A 20,287-nucleotide genomic window follows, 5' to 3' on the forward strand; every position below is an offset into this window, starting at 1 on the left:
ATTCTCAATTATATACTGATTCAAAAGTCAATTTGTATCCGATTACTTTGTATCATGTTCGAATGGAAATGCAATAAAAAAAACATGAATCGAATCAAAGGGATGGTCCAGGCTGAAGATATTTATATCTTATAGTGTAAAATTCACAGAGCAAAATGCTGAAAATTTCATCAAAATCGGATAACAAATAATGAAGTTATTGAATTTTTAAGTTTATCAATATTTTCGTGAAAACAGTTGTATGCACATCGTCTTGACTATTCTCTAGGCATGTTATTACATGATATCATAAATATCATACATTTGTAAATGATGTGTCTCCATTGTGATGAAATAAGTTGTGTCAATAGATAACTAATGCACTTAATCAGTTGTCAATCCAATTGTTTTAGTTCTTGGTCGAAAATTTTTGAATAAAAACCTAATTTCATATAATAAAATACAAAAGAACAAGTGGGGATATGACATCATCAGCCCACCTACTGAATATTCATATAGACGTGCCTAGAACTGTTTCAACGGAATAATGCAAATCTTTAAAATTCAATAACTTCGTTATTCATATTTGTGATTCGATTTTGATCAAATTTTTAGCATTTTGCTCTGTGAATTGAGATAGAAACCATCCTTTTAATTGATATTTGTAGTAAATTCATTTCAACTCAACATTGCAACGCCCCGAATCTGCTTGATTTGGTGACTTACGCTCGTTTTTGCGATTGAACTCTCTAAATTCCGTAGATTGAAAATCAATCTAATACTAGCCTGTCGGGGACCAATCTATAATATTGGATTGAAAGTTTCAATCGAATAAGATTGAATCCAATATCTAAATATGAGATTGAAAGCTTCAATCCAACTTTGCATCAGGTCCCGATGGCAATCTGTTTCATTCTAAGGAATTTAGAGAGAACAAACTTTTTTTTTGCACCGTGCACCCCTTTGGTGGCGTATATCCAAGAAAGATCAGAAGGTCGTAAGGGCCATTATTGGGTGAAACGCGAGACAAGATATAGGCATCCTTATATACAGTCTTTGTATGCTCTGCGTAAACTACATGTATGCTCTGCGTAAACTACATGTAAAATACATGTATACAAGTAGGTGTCGCATAGATCTGTAATTTTTCCCCTCAGATACGAGTGTGAAATTACAGTAAAAAATATATATACGGATTACTACTACATCAGGGAGACTAATGTTCATACAGGCAATTCAATATCACATTTAATGTCTTACCATTATTAGGGTATTATAATTATGTTGACCGCTTTATTTTTGGAAATAAATCAACATGGAAACATTACGTGACGAAATCTCATTCATCACCAAAAACAATAAAAATAACCGTAGTCCTTCAGCCAGTCAAGTAGTTCCAAAAGTAAAATGACGTCACTTCCCAATTAGAGCCAAAGACGTTCAGCGATCATGTTGATTGCCCTATCTATTTCAGTCGAATGAATGTGCATGCCTTCTTTTTGCAATTCGGGCGTGTGAGACGGCGCATGTGTCGCCCTCTTGCGTTGTGGATCGGTATATACACATCAGTGAAGTTTTTTACAGTTAATTATCATGATTACATTTTACACGTAGTTGCCTCCTCTCTCATTGACATTCTTCCACATTGTGTAAGAAAGTCCAATACCGAAGATCTGTTCAGGATAAAAAAAACACCGTGATAAAAAAAAAAGAAATGTAGGCCTATATTTCGAAACATGAGTGTTTGGATCCCTTGTAAAAATAATAAATAATATATTTTTATGGAATATTCAAACGTGCAAATCCTGCAAATTGTGAATTTTATGATAATCGATTGGGTCGGCAATGTTTTTTTCTATGAAATGATATTTTTAGCACACTTTATCTCTTGTTCACGCCCCAAACAGTAATTAATGTAACAGTTGCGTAATTGTTTATGTTATGAAAAATGTATTACAGAGATTATACGAATTTAGGAGAAAACAATATATCAACATCAAAATCACATAGCATTGACTGATCTTAATGTATTAAAAGTCCTTTTCTTACCTGAAAAATTGCGATGATGATACACGCAATACCAACGACATGGGCTTTCGATTCTAACTCCATTATGATGGCGCCCTTGCATCCCTGTAAAAACGAAAAAAAGGAGAGAAGTTAGTTACCATGGTAACGTATTTCATCTTCACCACCAGTAACATCCGACCTTTTAACATAGCAATAATAATAATAATATTCCGCATTTATATAGCGCTTAATACATCGGAACGACGTCTCTAAGCGCTTTACAGACATAGCAGTGCTCAATGGTAAGCAATGTTGTATAAAGGGCCTATTCTTCTGACTGAAACAGAGGGTCGTGGGTTCGAATCCCAGCCATGGCGTAATATCCTTCAGAAGAAATGTATCCACATTGTGCTGCACTCAACCCAGGTGAGGTGAATGGGTACCCGGCAGGACTAATTCCTTGAATGCATGAGCGCTGAAAGGCAGCTCGAGCTAAAGCCGGGGTAATAATAATAACGCGCCTCGGAATAGAATATTTCTAGATAGATGGCGCTATATAAATGCCTATTATCATTATTATTATCAAAGGGCCATCAAATTTTAACGGGATAGGCTACATTTTGTCGTAATGGGGGGGGTCTAAACAGCCGCGAGAGAGCGAAATAGCCTTTACAAAATGAAAATCCAAATTTGTGATAGATTTGTATTCAAAATTTTCAAAAATGATATCAGATTTAATTTCACATTATAATGAGGAATAAAATTAAATATTTCAAAAGAAAAGAGTGGGTGACGTCATCAGTTTGCATTCCCACCATAATGTGCAAATAATTTTCTGAAATCGTTAAATTGTAAAATGCCATAGCTTTCTGTTTCTTTTTGTGGTAACTCCCGTAGGAACTCGGCAGGACAGCATTTTTTGCTGGTAAACGCCAAGCTGGTATCTAACCAATTACCTTGGAAACATTTTACGTCTAGGTTAATCAGCCATAGAGGCTTACATAATAGACAACAGATATCAGTCTTGGGCCTTTTTATCAAAGGGGAGACAATGGCTGAGTTGGGATTCGAACTCACAACCTTTAAATTATGAGTCCAATGCTCAAACCACTGCTCTTACTTTACATCCGATTTTGATAAAAGTTTAGGTGGTAAGGCCTAATTAGTATACATCTCTATGGTGGTAAGCGATTTTTACTTTTCTCCTTCTATTGACAAGCTACCTCCTCCCTCCCCTACATCTTCCTCTTCCCTACACTCCATCAAAAGAGTGTTTTCGCAATCACAATGTAGACGCTTTCAGGAACGCAGACAATCTATTGTCACAAGCCTTTCATGAGAAAGCAGTCTTTGTCGAAGATTTGTGAATCAAACCAGTAGTGTCATCCATGAATCTGGGCAAACGGCGTATTTGTATTTTTCATTAGCTCAGATTCAAAGACGATCTGCCGTCCTGGGGGGCATTCCATCAATATTTTCATCCGACAAGTTGTCAGATCTGACAACTTTCCTGGATTTTGAATGGTTGAGAAGCACTGTTACTATAGTAACTGTCGGATAAAACAGGACTTGTCGGATAAAACGTCTGACAAGTCCTTTCATGAAACGCTCCCCCGGTTGACCGATTTTCGACAAAGACCTTTAAGCTGTTTATTGCGATTTGACGGACAGTTTCAATAGATTTACTGCGTTGTAGAATCCGTCCCCGTTGTTGCATGCAGTCGCGAAACTCTCGCGACTGTATCTGAAAAGACTTACCCGGATGAACTTCTCGGAGTTGACGTCTTTGCCGCATCCCGGAGCGGGGAAGAGGCAGCATGAGTCGGGTGTCTGTCGGGTTAAGAACATACCGGTCCCCGTGTTAGCCCAGTCGGTGTCGTTGAAAACTCCGCAACACCCAAGCTAAAAGAGGGGTAAAAAAAAAGAAAAAGGGGAATGATTGAAAAAAAAAGAGGAACAATGGGGAGAAAAGAGATAATAGAGGATGAGACAGACAGAGCGAGAGAGAGAGGAGGAGGAGGAAGTTGATGAGGGAATAAAATGAGAAAGAGGGAGAAACTGCATATTTTGGGACACTTCGTATTAGTCAAACATGATCGATGTTTACTCGGTCGTGGAGGGAAATTAAACACAGCCTCAAATATTCCAAATTTCTGCCATTTATTTTTTTTTTAGTAGAAACAGAGAAAACTTATTCGTTTTACATTTTTTTCTTTATTATGAAGTTCCTTGTCATTCACTTGGAGCCTATTTAGGAAGCTTATTGATGGCAATAATAGAACATCAGTGAAGTTATGAGCGACAGGGGGCCGTATGGCACACAATAAATGTGAGAGGACGAAGCCTTTGAGCGAAAAAATGTTTGAATCTTTTAAAATGAAAATCTAATTTCACATTTCGACATTCAGAAAATGATATCCTATTTCAACATCGTCTTTTCTTCCTTTAGTCCTCTTTTTTCTTTTTTATTTATTTCTTTATTTATTACTTCACCTTAGATTTTTTTCTTTGGGGGGTATTGTTTTCGAAAAATTGTGAAGGCAATTGAACAGAAATCAAGATGGGTTGAACCCCCTTGACCTTATCCAATACTCAACTGTACTCTGGAGTTTGTCCCATGCTTTTGTTAGACCGCCCTCTCCCGGCGCGTTGTATTTAGCTAAACCACCAGCTCGCATCTCATTGGCTACATATTTGGCCACCTGCCAGCGATACGCGAAACCAAGACCCCCCGCAGAGACTTCCAAGATAAAAACGAGGACCATGAAAACGAAGTACTGAAAGAAGAAAAACAAAATATGGTAATCATTCCTTTGTTATGAAATGATAACTAGTAAATAACAACTAATATTAAGGCAGTCTTTCACCCCTTGTATTCTTATATTTATTTATTTTATCTATTTATTTATCTATTCATTCTCTTCCCTATCTTTTCTTTTTCTCATTGTATTTTTTGTTTAAAGTGATACAAATTCAGTTTAAAGGTGTTGAACCAATCATTCAAGCTCTAGGCTCATATTATCGCACCTTTAGATATTTTTAAATAATTATCCATGTTATCTATGTGATCCCGTACATTTTATTTATATTGTGACATTGTGAACATGCATGAATAGATAAATGAATTATAAAAAAAAATGAGTTTTATATGAATGGTGATATGGATCAAAATTAATGATTGGTAGAAAAAAATATGGCACGTTGCCGGTCATTTATTGGAAGCTAACAGGCAAATTTGTACAGTGATGTACCTAATTAACCTATCGAATAGTGAATTATGTTATTCCCATAGACTTTGTACAGGTGTAACCCGGTTCCAGTTGTCAACGGGTAAATAAAATATCTAGCTGATAAGCTAACTAAGCAAAATATTAGTTCCATCTATAGCTAAATCAACGACTATAAAGTGAGCAGGTACGTCGGTCTATAGCCCTTCAACCATGCATTTTTATTTGATGATTATTAACTAACTAAATTATAGTAAATTAACAAATCGGTCCTTAGGAGTGGGCAGGTACAAAGTTGAAAGTAAATACCTCGGTCACATTTGCTCTACGGCGGCCGTAGGGCGAGTCCAAAACAGTCGTTTTATTCATTCTGGGTCCATGCTTACACAAACCACCTACAGCTCGTATACATAAATTGTTAATACGGCTGTTTTCGATTCGCTGTTCGGCCGCCGTAGAGCAAATGTGACCGAGGTATTAAGTATCTATCAATGAAATATCTGACTTAAATTTAGTAATCAGTCGTACCGTTAGTAGCAAACATGAATGTTCCTTAATAGCCCCGTAAGCCCCGATGAAAGAAACGACGAGGATGACGATCCCGGCAATGATCATGATGTTCGCCACGTTCAGGAAAGGCATGCTGGGAAGTAACGTCATAAACGGCCCCTCCTTAATGTGGAGATGCGCCCCCGCTCCAAGAACGGCTCCTCCCACAATCTGGAGACAGTATCAAAGAAATCGTATAGAAATTATATATTTCAATAATAGTAGGTTTTAATTACCTTGGACTGAGAAATAAAAATAAAAGAGAAATAAAAAAAAGAAAATGGAGGGTAATGCTTCTTGGAGTATAACGAACCAATTTTACTTTCCGATGAGGCACCCCCCCCCCCCCCTCCCTTCTGTATATCTACAGATATTGTATTAACAAAAGAGAACAAAATTAGGAGCGATCGACTTTCGCAATAAGGCCAGATAAGGCAATTTTTTGCGTAGCCACATACATATCCATTAGCCTACGTCTTTTTTATCAGGTTTTTTATATCCCCAAAAGTAATAGAATTACATTCAATAAACTAATCTCTACTATACAGTGTACATTTTCTCGATAAAAAGAATCTATTATTTTGACGTGGGCATGCCCCCTCCCTCCCCCTGGATCCACCACTGAAAGCATGAACTGAAAACATGAAAACTATTAACTTTCTTGTCCAAAATTATGTTTGTCTGATTTCTCCATTTTTATCATAAGAAATGTGACGTCACAATATAATTTTTTTTTAATGGATCAGGCATTGTACTCACAAAGAGAATTGCATTGAAGGCTACCAACGTGTACTTTGTGCAGTTTGTATCTCCCCTCATCTTGTATATGGTGGGTCTGTATTCCTGGGTGAAGGAAGGGGAAAAAGAAGGGAAAAGAATACATGTGAAATAAGAATCATAAGTAATACACGCTGGTAAAATATTAGCCAAATTGTGGCTTAGAGGAGTGTATATAGTGCACCAAGAATACCACCACAGGATCACCACATCACCTGAAGCACTGGCAGCATCTGACACAGCACATCCCGGCCTCTCCAGGGGGAGCGTTTCATCAATATTTTCATCCGACAAGTTTTCAGATCTGACATCTTTCCATGATTTTGATTGGCTGAGAGGCACTGTTCCTATGGTAACTGTCGGATAAAATGGGACTTGTCGGATAAAACGTCCGACAAGCCCTTTCATGAAACGCCCCCCAGGACAGCGTGTATACGCTTTTTCGGAGAGTACTTCTTCAAGGTTCAAGGATTAGTCTTCGGACTTTGGAGCAGAGGGTCATGGGTTCGAATCACAGCCATGGCGAAATGCCTTCAGCAAGAAATTGATCCGCAATGTGCTGCGCTCAACCCCGGTGAGGGAAATGGGCACTGGCAGTAATTGTAATTCTTCAAAAAGCTGTGCGCATCGAAATCGGTAGCCCTGCTTAGCCGGGCCCTTGAACACAATTATGTGGAATACACAAAATACCCTATGTTATCATTAGGCTTATCATTACATACTATCGATGTCACTATTATATAGCCAAGTAATACATACAATCGAAGTCATTGAACGGCGTAGTACCTTTAAAAAAGTTGTAATACGCCCGCGACAAATCCGAGGGAATTTGTTTACCGTTTCATTGGTATGTTATCAATACAATGCCCGAGCAAAATTATGTGTATTAGCTTAATATGTTTTATCAGATATTACTGTAGATCCTTAAAGCCATCCTCATCTCAAAACCAGGACCGGTCAAAAGAACTAGTCATTAGTAGCAGTCATTGGCAAATGTTATTGCTCTCATCCTAAAAAATATGATACTTTTTAATACGCGCCCGAGGCAAAGCCGAGGGATTTCTTTTTTTATTTACTGTTTCAATTGTAAATATTATCAATATAATGCCCGAGCAAAATGATGTGTATTCGCCTATTAATGTTTTAAAAGATATCAATTTAGATCCTTGTAATTTGATAAACTATCCTCAAAACCGAGACTGGTCAATAGAACAAGTCATTAGTAGCAGTCATTGGTAAATTTTATTGCACTCGTCGCAGATTCTGGTGATATTTCCTTGACTCGTGAAATATTTTGGTATCCAATTCCGAGTCATTCCATGTAATAAAATTACGTTGCGAAAATTTGGGCAGGATGTTGGGAACTCCCTGATTTGGATGTGTGAATTAAAAAAAAGATTCAATCATTTTTATCTTTTATTTTTTATTTATTCATTATTTTTTGCTTTTGTTTTGGGGGAATAAAATGTTGACTATATACTTTATTCACCATCAATTATTTTTGACTTAATTAAATGTACATAATAAAAAACCATAAACAACGGGACAAGATACCCTTAAACTATAGTCCTAATATACGTCCAGTGATTATGAAGTTAAAATGTTCGGCCTTGGGGACCCCTCATCAGTTACTACCCCCACCCCCAGGGGCCGCGGAAGCGGGGGGCTGGGGGCGCTTCAGCCCCCCCCCCCCCTTTCCCAAAACCATGTACAAAAACGTTAAAATGACCATAAATTATGATTGTGATTTTTTGCATGGTCGGCCCCGCCACTTTTGGCTCAGCCTCCCCCCCCCATACTTTGAAAACCGTTCAGCCCCCACCCCCCCCCCCTCCCCCGTTTTAAGATCATATAATACACATGTTGTGTGTAAGTGATTATGACCAAAAGCAGTCAGAAAAAATATCAAAGGGGGATTATTAGGTAAAGTTATTGCTTATTTGTGGAATAAAATTTGATTCAAAATGCACTCATTAGTTTGGTGACCTGCATTCTCGTATACTGTATATCAAATTCATTTCTCATACACTTGCAAGTGTAAATATATAAATGTTCTGTTCCTTTCCCTGAATAATTACATTTTCAAAACTTTTCCAGCAATTTTGCTATCGATTTCTTGTTGCTGTTGTAATGAATTTCATTGTTATTTTGGTGAATATTCTGGATTTATTTACTCCAAATAAATCTGTTGTAATTACGATCAGGAGCCCTTTGCAGGGTTATCGGACTGTTTACACACTTAAAATGTTGGGTAACATACTGTCCATTCTGTTGGGTAATGTATATTGGTAAAAAAAATGTATACTAGTAATGTGGGGTTGAAAAAATACAGTTTAAGGGGAAATTAAATAACTGAAGAAGGAGTAACATAAGCTCAATCACACATCAAACAGAAGCAAACGGAGAGGAGAAGAGGGAACTTGACTCGAAAGACACGGGAACAAAATAGAACTTAACTCCATAAAGTCTGGTAGTGTACTGTTTATTTGGGTTACACTTCGTAATTCCGAAGCTTCGTAATTCCGAAGGTTCTTTATTCCGAAGGTTCGTAATTCCGAAACACGTAAATTGCCTATACCTCGATGTTCGTTAATCCGAAAACGAAAAAGGGTTCGTTAATCCGAACATTTGTGGCGTAATTCCGACGATTCGTTATTCCGAAGGTTCGATAATCCGAAAACGAAATAAGGTTCGTTGTTCCGAAGGTTCGTTAATCCGAAAACGAAAAAAGGTTCGTTGTTCCGAAGGTTCGTTGATCCGAAAACGAAATAAGGTTCGTTTTTCCGAAGGTTCGTTAATCCGAAAACGAAATAAGGTTCGTTAATCCGAAAACAAAATAAGGTTCGTTAATCCGAAAACAAAATAAGGTTCGTTAATCCGAAAAATGAAAACCGGGAAAGCAGAGGCAGAGGCAAGGGGAGGGGGGCGGGGGACACTGTTGCCGTTCAATTATTATGAGGATGGGAAGGCAAGGGCGGCCGAACGAATTTTCGTTGGGGGTAAAGCCAAAAAATGAAACTCATACGTCAAAATGGGCACTTTGGTGATATTTTCACCTTAAGATTATCATCTGCTTGAAGTCATTGTGTGTTTGATAGTGATTAAGTAGAGAAAAACTTTTTTGAAGTGACTTCTTATTATGGCAAAATGTATATTTAGGCTTTATTTTTCGGGAGAGAGTATAATGAGCGAGCGGCTTGGTAAAGCAAATTCAAAGGTGAAGTTGTATAACGTTTTTTGTGGTCAATTATTCTTAAAATGTCATTATTGCGAGGTGTTGCGAGCGTGAATCACAAGCTAAGACTTTAGGTTATTTCAATAAGAAATAAAAAACTAGTTTTTAAAAATCCGAGCAGATTTCTGCTGTCATTAAAAAGATGTGCATCTAACTAAAGAATTAACACGAGCGCAAAACGAGAGCTTAAACATACTGACCAGAAAAGGAACCTGTTAAAGAAAGCATTTAGTGACCTCTTTAGGATGCATATTTCACCAATCGAATGAGAGTGCGAAGCGCAAGCTGAAAATTTTCAATATTCCAGCCTGAAAACTTAACTTAACTTGTAAACTTTAAAAAGAGTATTTTATTTCGAAAAACATGAAAAACGGCATATTCATTTTTGAAAAAGGAACTTTCCCATTTTGGAAAATATTAATTCCCCTGTTTTTTATTTCATTTTTGATGCCCCCTGCTTCTCTCCCGGCGGATCCAACTTTCGTCAAATAGAGGGGGGGGGGCATTTTTTAGCCATATTTTCCTTGATCGGCAGTTTAAAGTTGATTTTTGTTTGTTTCTTTGAAAGGGTAGTCCTAACAGTCAATAATTAGCTTTATCCTGATAAAATAAAGTAAATATGTAATAACATGATAAACCCTTTTTAAACAATGCGAGCGCGAGCTATATATTTTTTTGATATGATGGGCAATATGTTTGTGATCTTCAAAGCGAGATGCCTATGTAACTAAATTTAGATAATAACTGCTAGCAAGAAGCGCGAACAGAATTTTAAATATATAAGCTCTGACCTGATCTAAAGGGGACATTTTAAGAACTTTTAGCAGTTAACCATGAAGACGATGCGTGTTCTAATCAATGGCGGCGGAACGTATTTTTTTTTTTGGGGGGGGGGGGCAAAGCAAAAAAAGGGGCCAATAGGGGCAATTTGGTGCAAACGGATATTTTCACCATTAGATTATCATCTGTGTAAAGAGGTTGTGTGTTTTGTAGTAACTAAATTGAGCACAATTTTTTAAGTGATCACTAAAGTTATATATTTATGTTTCATTTCTGCGAGCGTAGAGAGCAAGCGGTTTCGGGGGGAAAATTCAAATCTGAAGATGTAAAATTCACCTTTTTGGTCAATTACTGTTAAAAGGGCATCCTTGTGAGATGTTGCGAGCTAATCACGTGCTCAAACTTTTGGAAATTTCATGTGGGCCTAGAATGATAATATTGATATAGATATTATTTACCCAGGGAAGCCACTTCAGTTCTGAAAACTATTCTCCCAGCTATTATTATTTTTTTACAAGAATGCTTAGAATGTCCAGTTTTCAGGTTGGAAAATCGGAAAAATTTGGCTCACGTTTCTCCCTCGCATCAAGTATTGTTTATTGAGGAACTCATTCTATTCCTGGTTACAAAAAAGAAGTATGAAATGTCCAGTTTTCAGGTTGGAATATCACAAATTTTAAGCTTGCGGTTCGCGCTCTCATTATTTAGTTCGTGAGATATATATTCTATTCATGAGTCACTAAATGCAGTCCTTAAAAGATTACTTTTTGAAGCCTGTTGCATAAAACTTTTTACCTGAGAAAACTCTGGTAAAAACTGAAAACTAAGGTTAGTCTGATTTCCGCCATTGACTTTAGCACAGGGCAAAAACTCCTGTAAAAACAACCTGAGTTTTCTCAGGTAAAAAGTTTCATGCAACGGGCCCCAGGTCAGTATATAAGCAAATTACAGCTCACCCTCGCATTAATTCTTTAGAAAGATACACATCTTTCTCACGATTACAAAAAATGATCCGAATGCTCACTTCGCGTCTTCTTACATGAAATGTCTACTAGTTTGAGCTTCCGATTCGCGCTTTTAACATCTCACAAGGATCATTATTAGTATTATTTTTATTTTTATTTTTATTACCAGCAAAAGCTGTTATTAAAAATGACATCCCCTCCAATACAAATCCTATTATCTAGAGGTTGCTCGCACGCTTCTAACACACTTGATCCCTTGCATCTTTAATTAAACCATTTGCTTAGGCAGCAATTGCTCAGATAAAATCGAAATTAGCCTATGCTTGATCAGGGCGCCTATATTCTTAATGAAGTACATGCTTTGGCCCAACACACGCATGTATCATCGATCGTTATTACTATCATTGCATAATATCGTGTAATCTTGTAATGACAACATCGTTTTTGTTACCAAAATGAATTATTTTCATTTTCGGAAATACGAACCTTATTTAATTTTCGGATTAACGAACCTTATTTCGTTTTCGGATTAACGAACCTTATTTCGTTTTCGGATTAACGAACCTTATTTCGTTTTCGGATTAACGAACCTTCGGAATTACGAACCTTATTTCGTTTTCGGATTGACGAACCTTCGGAATTACGAACCTTCGGAATTACGAACCTTCGGAAATACGAACCTTCGGAATAACCGAACCTTCGGAATTACGAAGCTTCGGAATTACGAATGTATGCGGTTTATTGGCTGGGCTAATTTGACTCAGCTAAACTCATAATGGCAATACAAAATTAGCATATATTTAAATTACACAAAATCAACCAATGAAAATTAAGAGAATGGAGGAGCCAACTGAAAGTGGAAAAGTCTAATTCATAAAAATAACCAATAAGAGATAGAGGATGGAGATGAATAAGATGTTGGGATGATTACATAATAAGAATGTTGAACAAAAGAATCAGATGTGGAAGTGTAATGAATGAACACATCTGAATAGGAAAGGAATGACAGGAGAAGCAGGTTGAAAGTCAAATGTAAATGGATGACAACAGAAGCATCAGGAATGTAAACAAAGCTGAACTAAATACCAAAGCTTGAACTGTAAATAACTAAACTGTTAAAGGAAACAAAATGTCAAAATAACAGTCCTACAATAATAACCTAAATCCTTGTAGATTCTAACCATTTAATATTTTTTCAACCAACCCAGTGGCGATTTTGATCGACTCCTTTAAGAGTGCATTCAGACAAGTTGCCCCTTTACCATGACTGTTTTAAGTTCTGAAGAGGAAACGATAGATTAATATATTATCTGTGTTTTATCACTTCCGATCTTGATCTTCTTATAGTCTGCTAATGTTCATGGTTTAAAATAATAAATACATATCATTAACACTCTCTGCACAAAATGAGCCTTGCGACACAGGACCGCTTGCATTCGTAATTCCGAAACTTCGTTATTCCGAAGGTTCGTTAGTCCGAAAACGAAATGAGGTTCGTAATTCCGAAGGTTCGTTAGTCCGAAAACAGAGTGAGGTTCGTAATTCCGAAGGTTCGTTAATCCGGAAACGAAATGAGGTTCGTAATTCCGAAGGTTTGTTAGTCCGAAAACGTAATGATTAACGAACCATATTCCGTTTTCGGACCAACGAACCTTATTTCGTTTTCGGATTAACGAACCTTCGGAACAACGAATGTTATTTCGTTTTCGGACTAACGAACCTTCGGAACAACGAACGTTATTTCGTTTTCGGACTAACGAACCTTCGGAACATCGAACCTTCGGAATAACGCCACAAATGTTCGGATTAACGAACCCTTTTACGTTTTCGGATTAACGAACATCGAGGTATAGGCAATTTACTTGTTTCGGAATTACGAACTTTCGGAATAAAGAATCATCGGAATTACGAAGTGTAACCACACAGGACATAGTCAATGGAATTCAGAAACGTTTGGTCGGTATCAGATAGGAAGACGTATAGGCCTGTTTATCAAACTTACGTTTAAAGGACAAGTCCACCCCAACAAAAAGTTGATTTGAATAAAAAGAGAAAAATCCAACATATAACGCTGAAAATTTCATCAAAATCGGATGTAAAATAAGAATGTTATGACATTTTAAAATTTTGCTTAATTTCACAAAACAGATTATGCACATCCTGGTCGGTATGCAAATGAGGAGACTGGTGACATCATCCAATCACTATTTCTTCTGCATTTTATTATATGAAATATTACATTTTCTAATTTTCTTCTCATTGTCTTGTGAAACAACGATTAATTCTTCCCTGAACATGTGGAATTATAGCATTGTTTAATATCATATAAAGGTTCAGTCAAGTTGGTCCTTATTGTCAGATTTAAAAAATTAAAATATATTGTATCATTCAAACAATTAAAAATAGAAATAGTGAGTGGAAGACATCATCGACTCTCTCATTTGCTTGTCACTTGATTGTGCATATCACTGTTTTGTGAAAATAATCAAAACTTTAAGATGTCTTAACTTTCTTACTTTACATCCGATTTTGATGAAATTTTCAGCGTTATGCTTGTTTGATTTTTCTCTATTTCTTCAAATCAACATTTTTTCTGGGGTGGACTTGACCCTTAAGTAAGAACTTGATGGCGATATAATAATGTTAAGTGGAAAATGGAAGCTTTTGAAAATAGTGGGGCTCAGCCGAAAGTGAAGAGCTATCGATGGCATTTTTTTATTCGGGAGAGGGGGGACGGATCCCAAGCCCCCGCTTCCTTTATACACCAGTGACACGAGTGTCCATGGTGTCTGTACTAGTTAAACGTGTTAAACACAGTTTGATATTGTTAACACATCATTGCAAGCTTTCAAGCTTTTGCAAACTTGCTCATACCCCTCGTGCATGGAGGCGGGGCTTGGGCACCCCCCCCCCCTCCCGCGGCGCGCAAACTTCCACTACCAAGAAAGATAAATAATAAAGGTAAAGAAATAAAAAGAGTGATAAATGATGATATTTTCTAGATTATTGTCTATATCAAGAGGGTACACAAATTTTGCTCTCTCGCGACTATTCAGAAATACATGTATTTCTTTATTTACCATGTCCACAGTAAAACGCTGTTTATGATTTTATACAACGCTGTTTACTATATGAACCTTACAGTATTTGTTTAACCGTTTAAACAATCCTGTTTAATTTATTGAAAATTAGATAATGAAAATTAAACTTTGTTGCTTAAGATTTAAACAGTTGTTTAAACTGTTTATACAATTACTGTAAGGTTCATATAGTAAACAGCGTTGTATAATTTTGTTTTTACTGTGTCTGGCTATATGAACCTTACAGTATTTGTTTAACCGTTTAAACAATCCTGTTTAATTTATTGAAAATTAGATAATGAAAATTAAACTTTGTTGCTTAAGATTTAAACAGTTGTTTAAACTGTTTATACAATTACTGTAAGGTTCATATAGTAAACAGCGTTGTATAATTTTGTTTTTACTGTGTCTGGCTATATGAACCTTACAGTATTTGTTTAACCGTTTAAACAATCCTGTTTAATTTATTGAAAATTAGATAATGAAAATTAAACTTTGTTGCTTAAGATTTAAACAGTTGTTTAAACTGTTTATACAATTACTGTAAGGTTCATATAGTAAACAGCGTTGTATAATTTTTGTTTTTACTGTGTCTGGCACCCACAAATATTGTTTGGCTCTCTGTGCTACGTACTCACAGGCATTCCCAAATGAGAGCATTGGATATCAACTTTTTACACATATTAGAGGAAGATTCACGCAATAACCCATCAGAGCCCCCCATTGGCGGCGGAAGCCAAACAATTTAGGGGGTGTCCACCTGAAATTTTGGGATGGACACAGGTAAAAAATTTGAAAAGGTTATCAACCGAAATTATATGACTTGCTAACCCAAAAATTTCTGACAAGCAAAAAAAAAAAAAGGTCATCAGCCTAAATTTTAGGGGGGGACAACACACGTTTCAGGGGGGTCCACGTGAATTTAGGGGGGACGCAGGAAAAAAATTGACAAGCAAAGAAAGAAAAAAAAAAAAGGTTATCAAAAAAAAATTATAGGGGGGACCGTTCCCCCACCTAAAATTTAGGGGGGACACGTCCCCCCGTCCCCCTCCCCCCGCTTCCGCCGCCTATGGAGCCCCCTCCCTTCCCAATCTCCCCCACACCCTGTTTACTTTTTTATCGGAAGTTTGAAATTGATGTGAATTTCCGCTGAAGTGTTTAGAGCGGTCCCGAGGCGCTTCCCGCCCCATGACTCACCCGCCCAGTCCGCTTTAAACGTCTATCTCGAAACATTGTCTCGCTACATCTAGAATGCTTTAGTAGACCTATTAGAGCATGTTTTTTAATGTAGCGTGGTATATAGTGTTCATTACATAAACACAGATATTTCCCCAAAAAAACGAGACCCCCCCCCCATAACCACCACAAAAACCTCTAAGTGTTACCGAATACCGCATTGTTGCAACGGGAATAAATTTCAAAACTTCAACAACATCCGTTTTTCCAAAAAGACGCCCCACCCTCGCACACCCATAACCATAAACTTTAATATATTGTGTAGAAATTGTTTGACATTAATTACGACATTATTAGCACCCGATTGTGGTTAATTCGGCCATTGAATTTTTGTTTTTATATACAACATGATTTTCTATTCTCTTTTAACATCTTCCAAGTCATGTTCTTGATCAAGCAGTGATAAGATTCTTTGTTAATGCCGAACTGACAAGATAACAAAATAAGTTTAGATGGACCCACGAAATAAATGGTAACGGCCAAGCTAGTCTAAAAGTGGTAACACTTACCGATAAATGAATCCAGATATAAACCTTCCTTCTCAAGATCCAAGTAGCTGTAACTTCGCGAAGTAAAATCCAAGATGTAATTACGTCGGCATGTAATACTAACTGTCTACTTTCAAATGTAGTAGCAGTTTGAGACTCATGGGAATAACTATATGACCGGATGTTACTGCAAAGAATGATCTTTTTAATTAAGTTCATTTAGAGATGCTGAGCGCGAAGGCCAGTCGTCTGTGTGAGTGGATTGCTGGGCGTGAACGTGCTTTGCAGTGCGCAGGATACACCGCAGCGGAAGAAACGACTGGAAATGAGTCAATCTTCACAAGAAGTTCTTATTAAGGTTGTGATAACGAATGAGCCAATGTTCTGTGTAGTAAACAGGGCTTAAAGGCGGCACAACAGGAAATTTTTTACATTGCACTTTAAAATTGGGTGTTAAAACTAACAATAGTTGGTGTCGTGTTACCGTAAGCTGTTAATAAAGTTAGGCCAACACCATGTACAGTTCGAATATAACACCAAAGACAGTCAAAGTTACAACCAAAAGTGTTGCTATAGGTGTTTAACTAACTGAATGATTACACCCAGATAAATAACCGGTTCTGTCCCTTATACTCCAGTCAACACCATAATAATTGGGGGCAAGTGTTCTCTCCCTCTTTTGTAGAATGAAAAGCGACCACTCCTGCCCCCCTTGAATCGGGCTTCTTTTCCATGTTGCTCCATTATTCATCTATTTGCATGGAACGGCAAATATTGGTCAACCAATTATAGAACGTCATCCCCCTTCCACTTCTCTTGAGTTTTTGAAAATTGATTCGCGCCCATCATTTTTATCTACCGGGAAGCCCTTGCCTTGTCATCATTATGATGATGATAAGAATGTTAAACATCGTCAATAAATCATTATCTTCAAACATCACATCTCCTGCCGCAGTTTTTTCTTCCTCATCCCGTTTTTCCTCCAAATCTTCTCCTTAATCCTCCAAGTTTTAGACTACCATCGGCATTATCATTGTCGTCGTCGTGGCCATTGTCACCATCATCATTATTATCAATATCATCAACATTTCCTCTATCATCATCATTATCACCATCATCACCATCATCATTATTATTGTCACCATCATCATCATCACCATCATTATCATCATCACCATCATCATAATCATCATCATCACCAGGACCGTCATCATCATCACCATCATCGTTATCACCAGGCGCGCCGGAACACTTTCAGTTTTGGGAGGGCAAAATCCCGAAGGGGGCACAATATTTTTGACAGCGTGAGATACCGAAGCGATCGAGCGGGAGAGACTATGGGACCCCCCCCCTCCCCCTAAGGATTTTGTGTAAAAATTTAGTATAAAAGTGCGTTTCTAAGTGCAATCAATGAAATTTCTTGAGAATTAAACAGTCTTGGAGTTCTTTTTGCTCCTCTTCTGTTTCCTCCCTTCTGACCCAGCCTGGTGTTTCTTCATGACCAGGTCGCAGTTCCAGCAAATTATTACGAGCCTTATTGCAAACGAAATTGTTTCAAACCAATATTATATAGGCCTTTTAAAGACTTTAAGATGACAAACATGACCGTACGAGCCGGGGCCGCCGATCGAGAGGGCAAAATTAACAAAATTCACCAAAAGTGTACACGAAATCCTTCAATTTTATTCTAGAAAATGCAAAAGCTCCCCCATCACAAATCCCCTCGCTCTTACGTTTCTTCGAAAATTTAGGTCTTGCAGCCCCACCCACTCCCGGGTTGTTTTTTTATTTTTGCAAACGTCCATGAATAACAAAAGCTGGGATGAACCAGAGAACATAGCTGCCATCTCGATCTGATTAGTAACAGGTAATGGGAAGAAGTTTTGGAATCTAAAATACATATAAAAGTTCTATGTATGAGCTGAAATAGTATCAGACAAAAAGCCTTCCAATCATGCCAATGAAAAGGAATAGAGGAAAATACGGGGCTGTGAAAATATCTTAAGATTTTTTTTATATAGTAGAGCAGTACTGTAACGCTTTTTTTTCTTTTATATTCTTTACATTTGTATTCATATCTCGGATAATATGAGTCCGGTCAAGAAGACACTTTCACAGATGATTTTATTTTTTCATGTCTAAACATTATCTCTAAGTTGCTTTCGAGTGGGATTCACCATTTTTACAAATAATAAATTATAATCCTCTACACATGATTATTCTGAGTGTAATTTTCTGATAACATGTCTATATTGAGTTGGAATGACCTTGGTATTTTCTTTAGGGCGCTGAATTGTTATTATTATTTGTTTGGCGAAAAGCGAACTGAATCACTATAATCCACAGGTCTCTCCTCCCGATATAACTGATTGGGGGGGGGTGCAGGTGGACCTCGACACCGGGGTTTCCCCCTATACGAATAGTGCAGTGGGTTCTTAACGTGCAAGGGTGGTGACTCTCCTCTACACGGGGCCTCCATTTAACGTCCTATCCGAGGGACGGAGTGTTTTCCATTGTAACATAGCCTGCATCTATGAAACATGGGAGAGACGTTTACACACAACGCACTGACTTCAGTCATCCGCCCAGGGTGGACTCGAACCTACGATCTTTGGTTCGACTTCGACGGGCAGACGCGTTACCGACTGAGCCGACGCCAACACCTCTCTTGTTATCACTGTATTAACTCAATTTATATTTAGTTGAAAATGAAATAATTGAAACAAGTTTCTCGAGATGTTATGGTTTCTGGGCTTGACAGCTATGACATAGATTCCATATCTTGCTCGAGTAACTAGTGTTCACGCGCGTTAGTGATATCGGGTCCGGTCTGAGCGTTTCTGGGCGACCGCGCGTTTGTTAGACGACACAGCCAGCATCATAGAATTATAAACCTAATCATTGATGGACCACTATCAATTTGCCATTCGCTTTTAGTCTGAAATGTATTCATTAAAAGGTTAACGTTATCACACTGTAATAAGATGGAAAGGGGGCTTATCAAAGCTATGTTTCACAGAGGAACTGTTCGTCAAAAGACGCGAGGCTTACTATGATAATGTATTTGCCCCGTCAGGGGCAAAAGTTTTTCATTTTTGACAATGGAAATGACAATTTTCAGGCAGAAAAGTGCCTTCATTTACTTTTGTCCTTAAATAATTTATCATTTTTCATCATTCAGGGGGGCACGTTGGGGGGGCAAAATCTCGTTTTGCCCCCCCCAAAAAAAAAATTATTTGGGGGGGGCAAGTGCCCCCCTTGCCCCCGCTTCCGGCGCCCTTGGTTATCACCATGCATCACCACCACCATCATCATCATCATCATCACCAGGACCATCATCATTACCATCACCACCACCATCATCATCACCATCATTATCGCCATGCATCACTATCTTCATCTTCATCATCATTATCATCATCATCATCATCATGAGCGTATACCAACCTTCGGGGTATGGCAATTCGGCAGGACAGCTTTTTGCTGATGGTAAAACACCAAGTTAATAAGGCATTAAAAAGAAAAAAAATATGTATATTAATTAATATATTTATTTATTTGTATATATGTAGTTGTTTTAGTTTGCTCCACGACAAGGAGCTTATCATGGCAAAACTTGCCCCCCCCCCGAGAGAGCGAGGCCAACCAGAAAACTTCAACAACACTAACAATTTTTCGGTCCCGAGAAAACTCACCGATCCTACGCCCTACCTTCTGCTAGTCGTTAGATGGCGTATTGCAATTTTCTTTGTGGACAACATTGCGTACTTTTTTTGGACAACAATTTGGACCATTCTGATATGCGGTCAAAAGCCCCGGTCAAAAGCATGGACGAATTTTAGACGTGCCACCGTGTGACGGTCAAGTGGTCTAAGGAGCCTGACTTGTGAGATGAAAGTCCGTGGTTCAATCCCGGGCACAAGGCAGTGTTATTTTGTCATGCATCCAGATGAATAGAAAG

The 20,287-nt window shown here is 37.7% G+C and overlaps 1 protein-coding gene across 1 annotated transcript; it reads right to left on the bottom strand.

Moving 5' to 3' along the window:
* Positions 1 to 718: 718 nt before the first annotated feature.
* On the bottom strand, positions 719 to 16,603 carry LOC121421670 (tetraspanin-9-like). Its single transcript, XM_041616439.1, has 7 exons — positions 16,348 to 16,603; positions 6,525 to 6,608; positions 5,745 to 5,936; positions 4,587 to 4,766; positions 3,748 to 3,891; positions 2,029 to 2,112; positions 719 to 1,652 (listed from the first exon to the last, which is right to left on the bottom strand). The coding sequence occupies exons 1-7, from the start codon at positions 16,543 to 16,545 to the stop codon at positions 1,584 to 1,586; spliced, it is 951 nt and encodes a 316-aa protein (XP_041472373.1). The 5' UTR covers positions 16,546 to 16,603; the 3' UTR covers positions 719 to 1,583.
* Between the last annotated feature and the right edge of the window lie 3,684 nt (positions 16,604 to 20,287).

Source organism: Lytechinus variegatus, chromosome 9 (assembly GCF_018143015.1).
Source record: "Lytechinus variegatus isolate NC3 chromosome 9, Lvar_3.0, whole genome shotgun sequence".
Lineage (NCBI taxonomy): Eukaryota > Metazoa > Echinodermata > Echinoidea > Temnopleuroida > Toxopneustidae > Lytechinus > Lytechinus variegatus.

Coding starts and splice junctions, on each gene's coding strand:
- LOC121421670 (XM_041616439.1), bottom strand. CDS start 16,545: ATGAACTTAATTAAAAAGATCATTCTTTGCAGTAACATCCGGTCATAT. Junction 4,767..5,744: donor ATTCATGTTTGCTACTAACG/GTACGACTGATT, acceptor TTCTTCTTTCAG/TACTTCGTTTTCATGGTCCT. Junction 1,653..2,028: donor TCATCATCGCAATTTTTCAG/GTAAGAAAAGGA, acceptor TATCCTGAACAG/ATCTTCGGTATTGGACTTTC.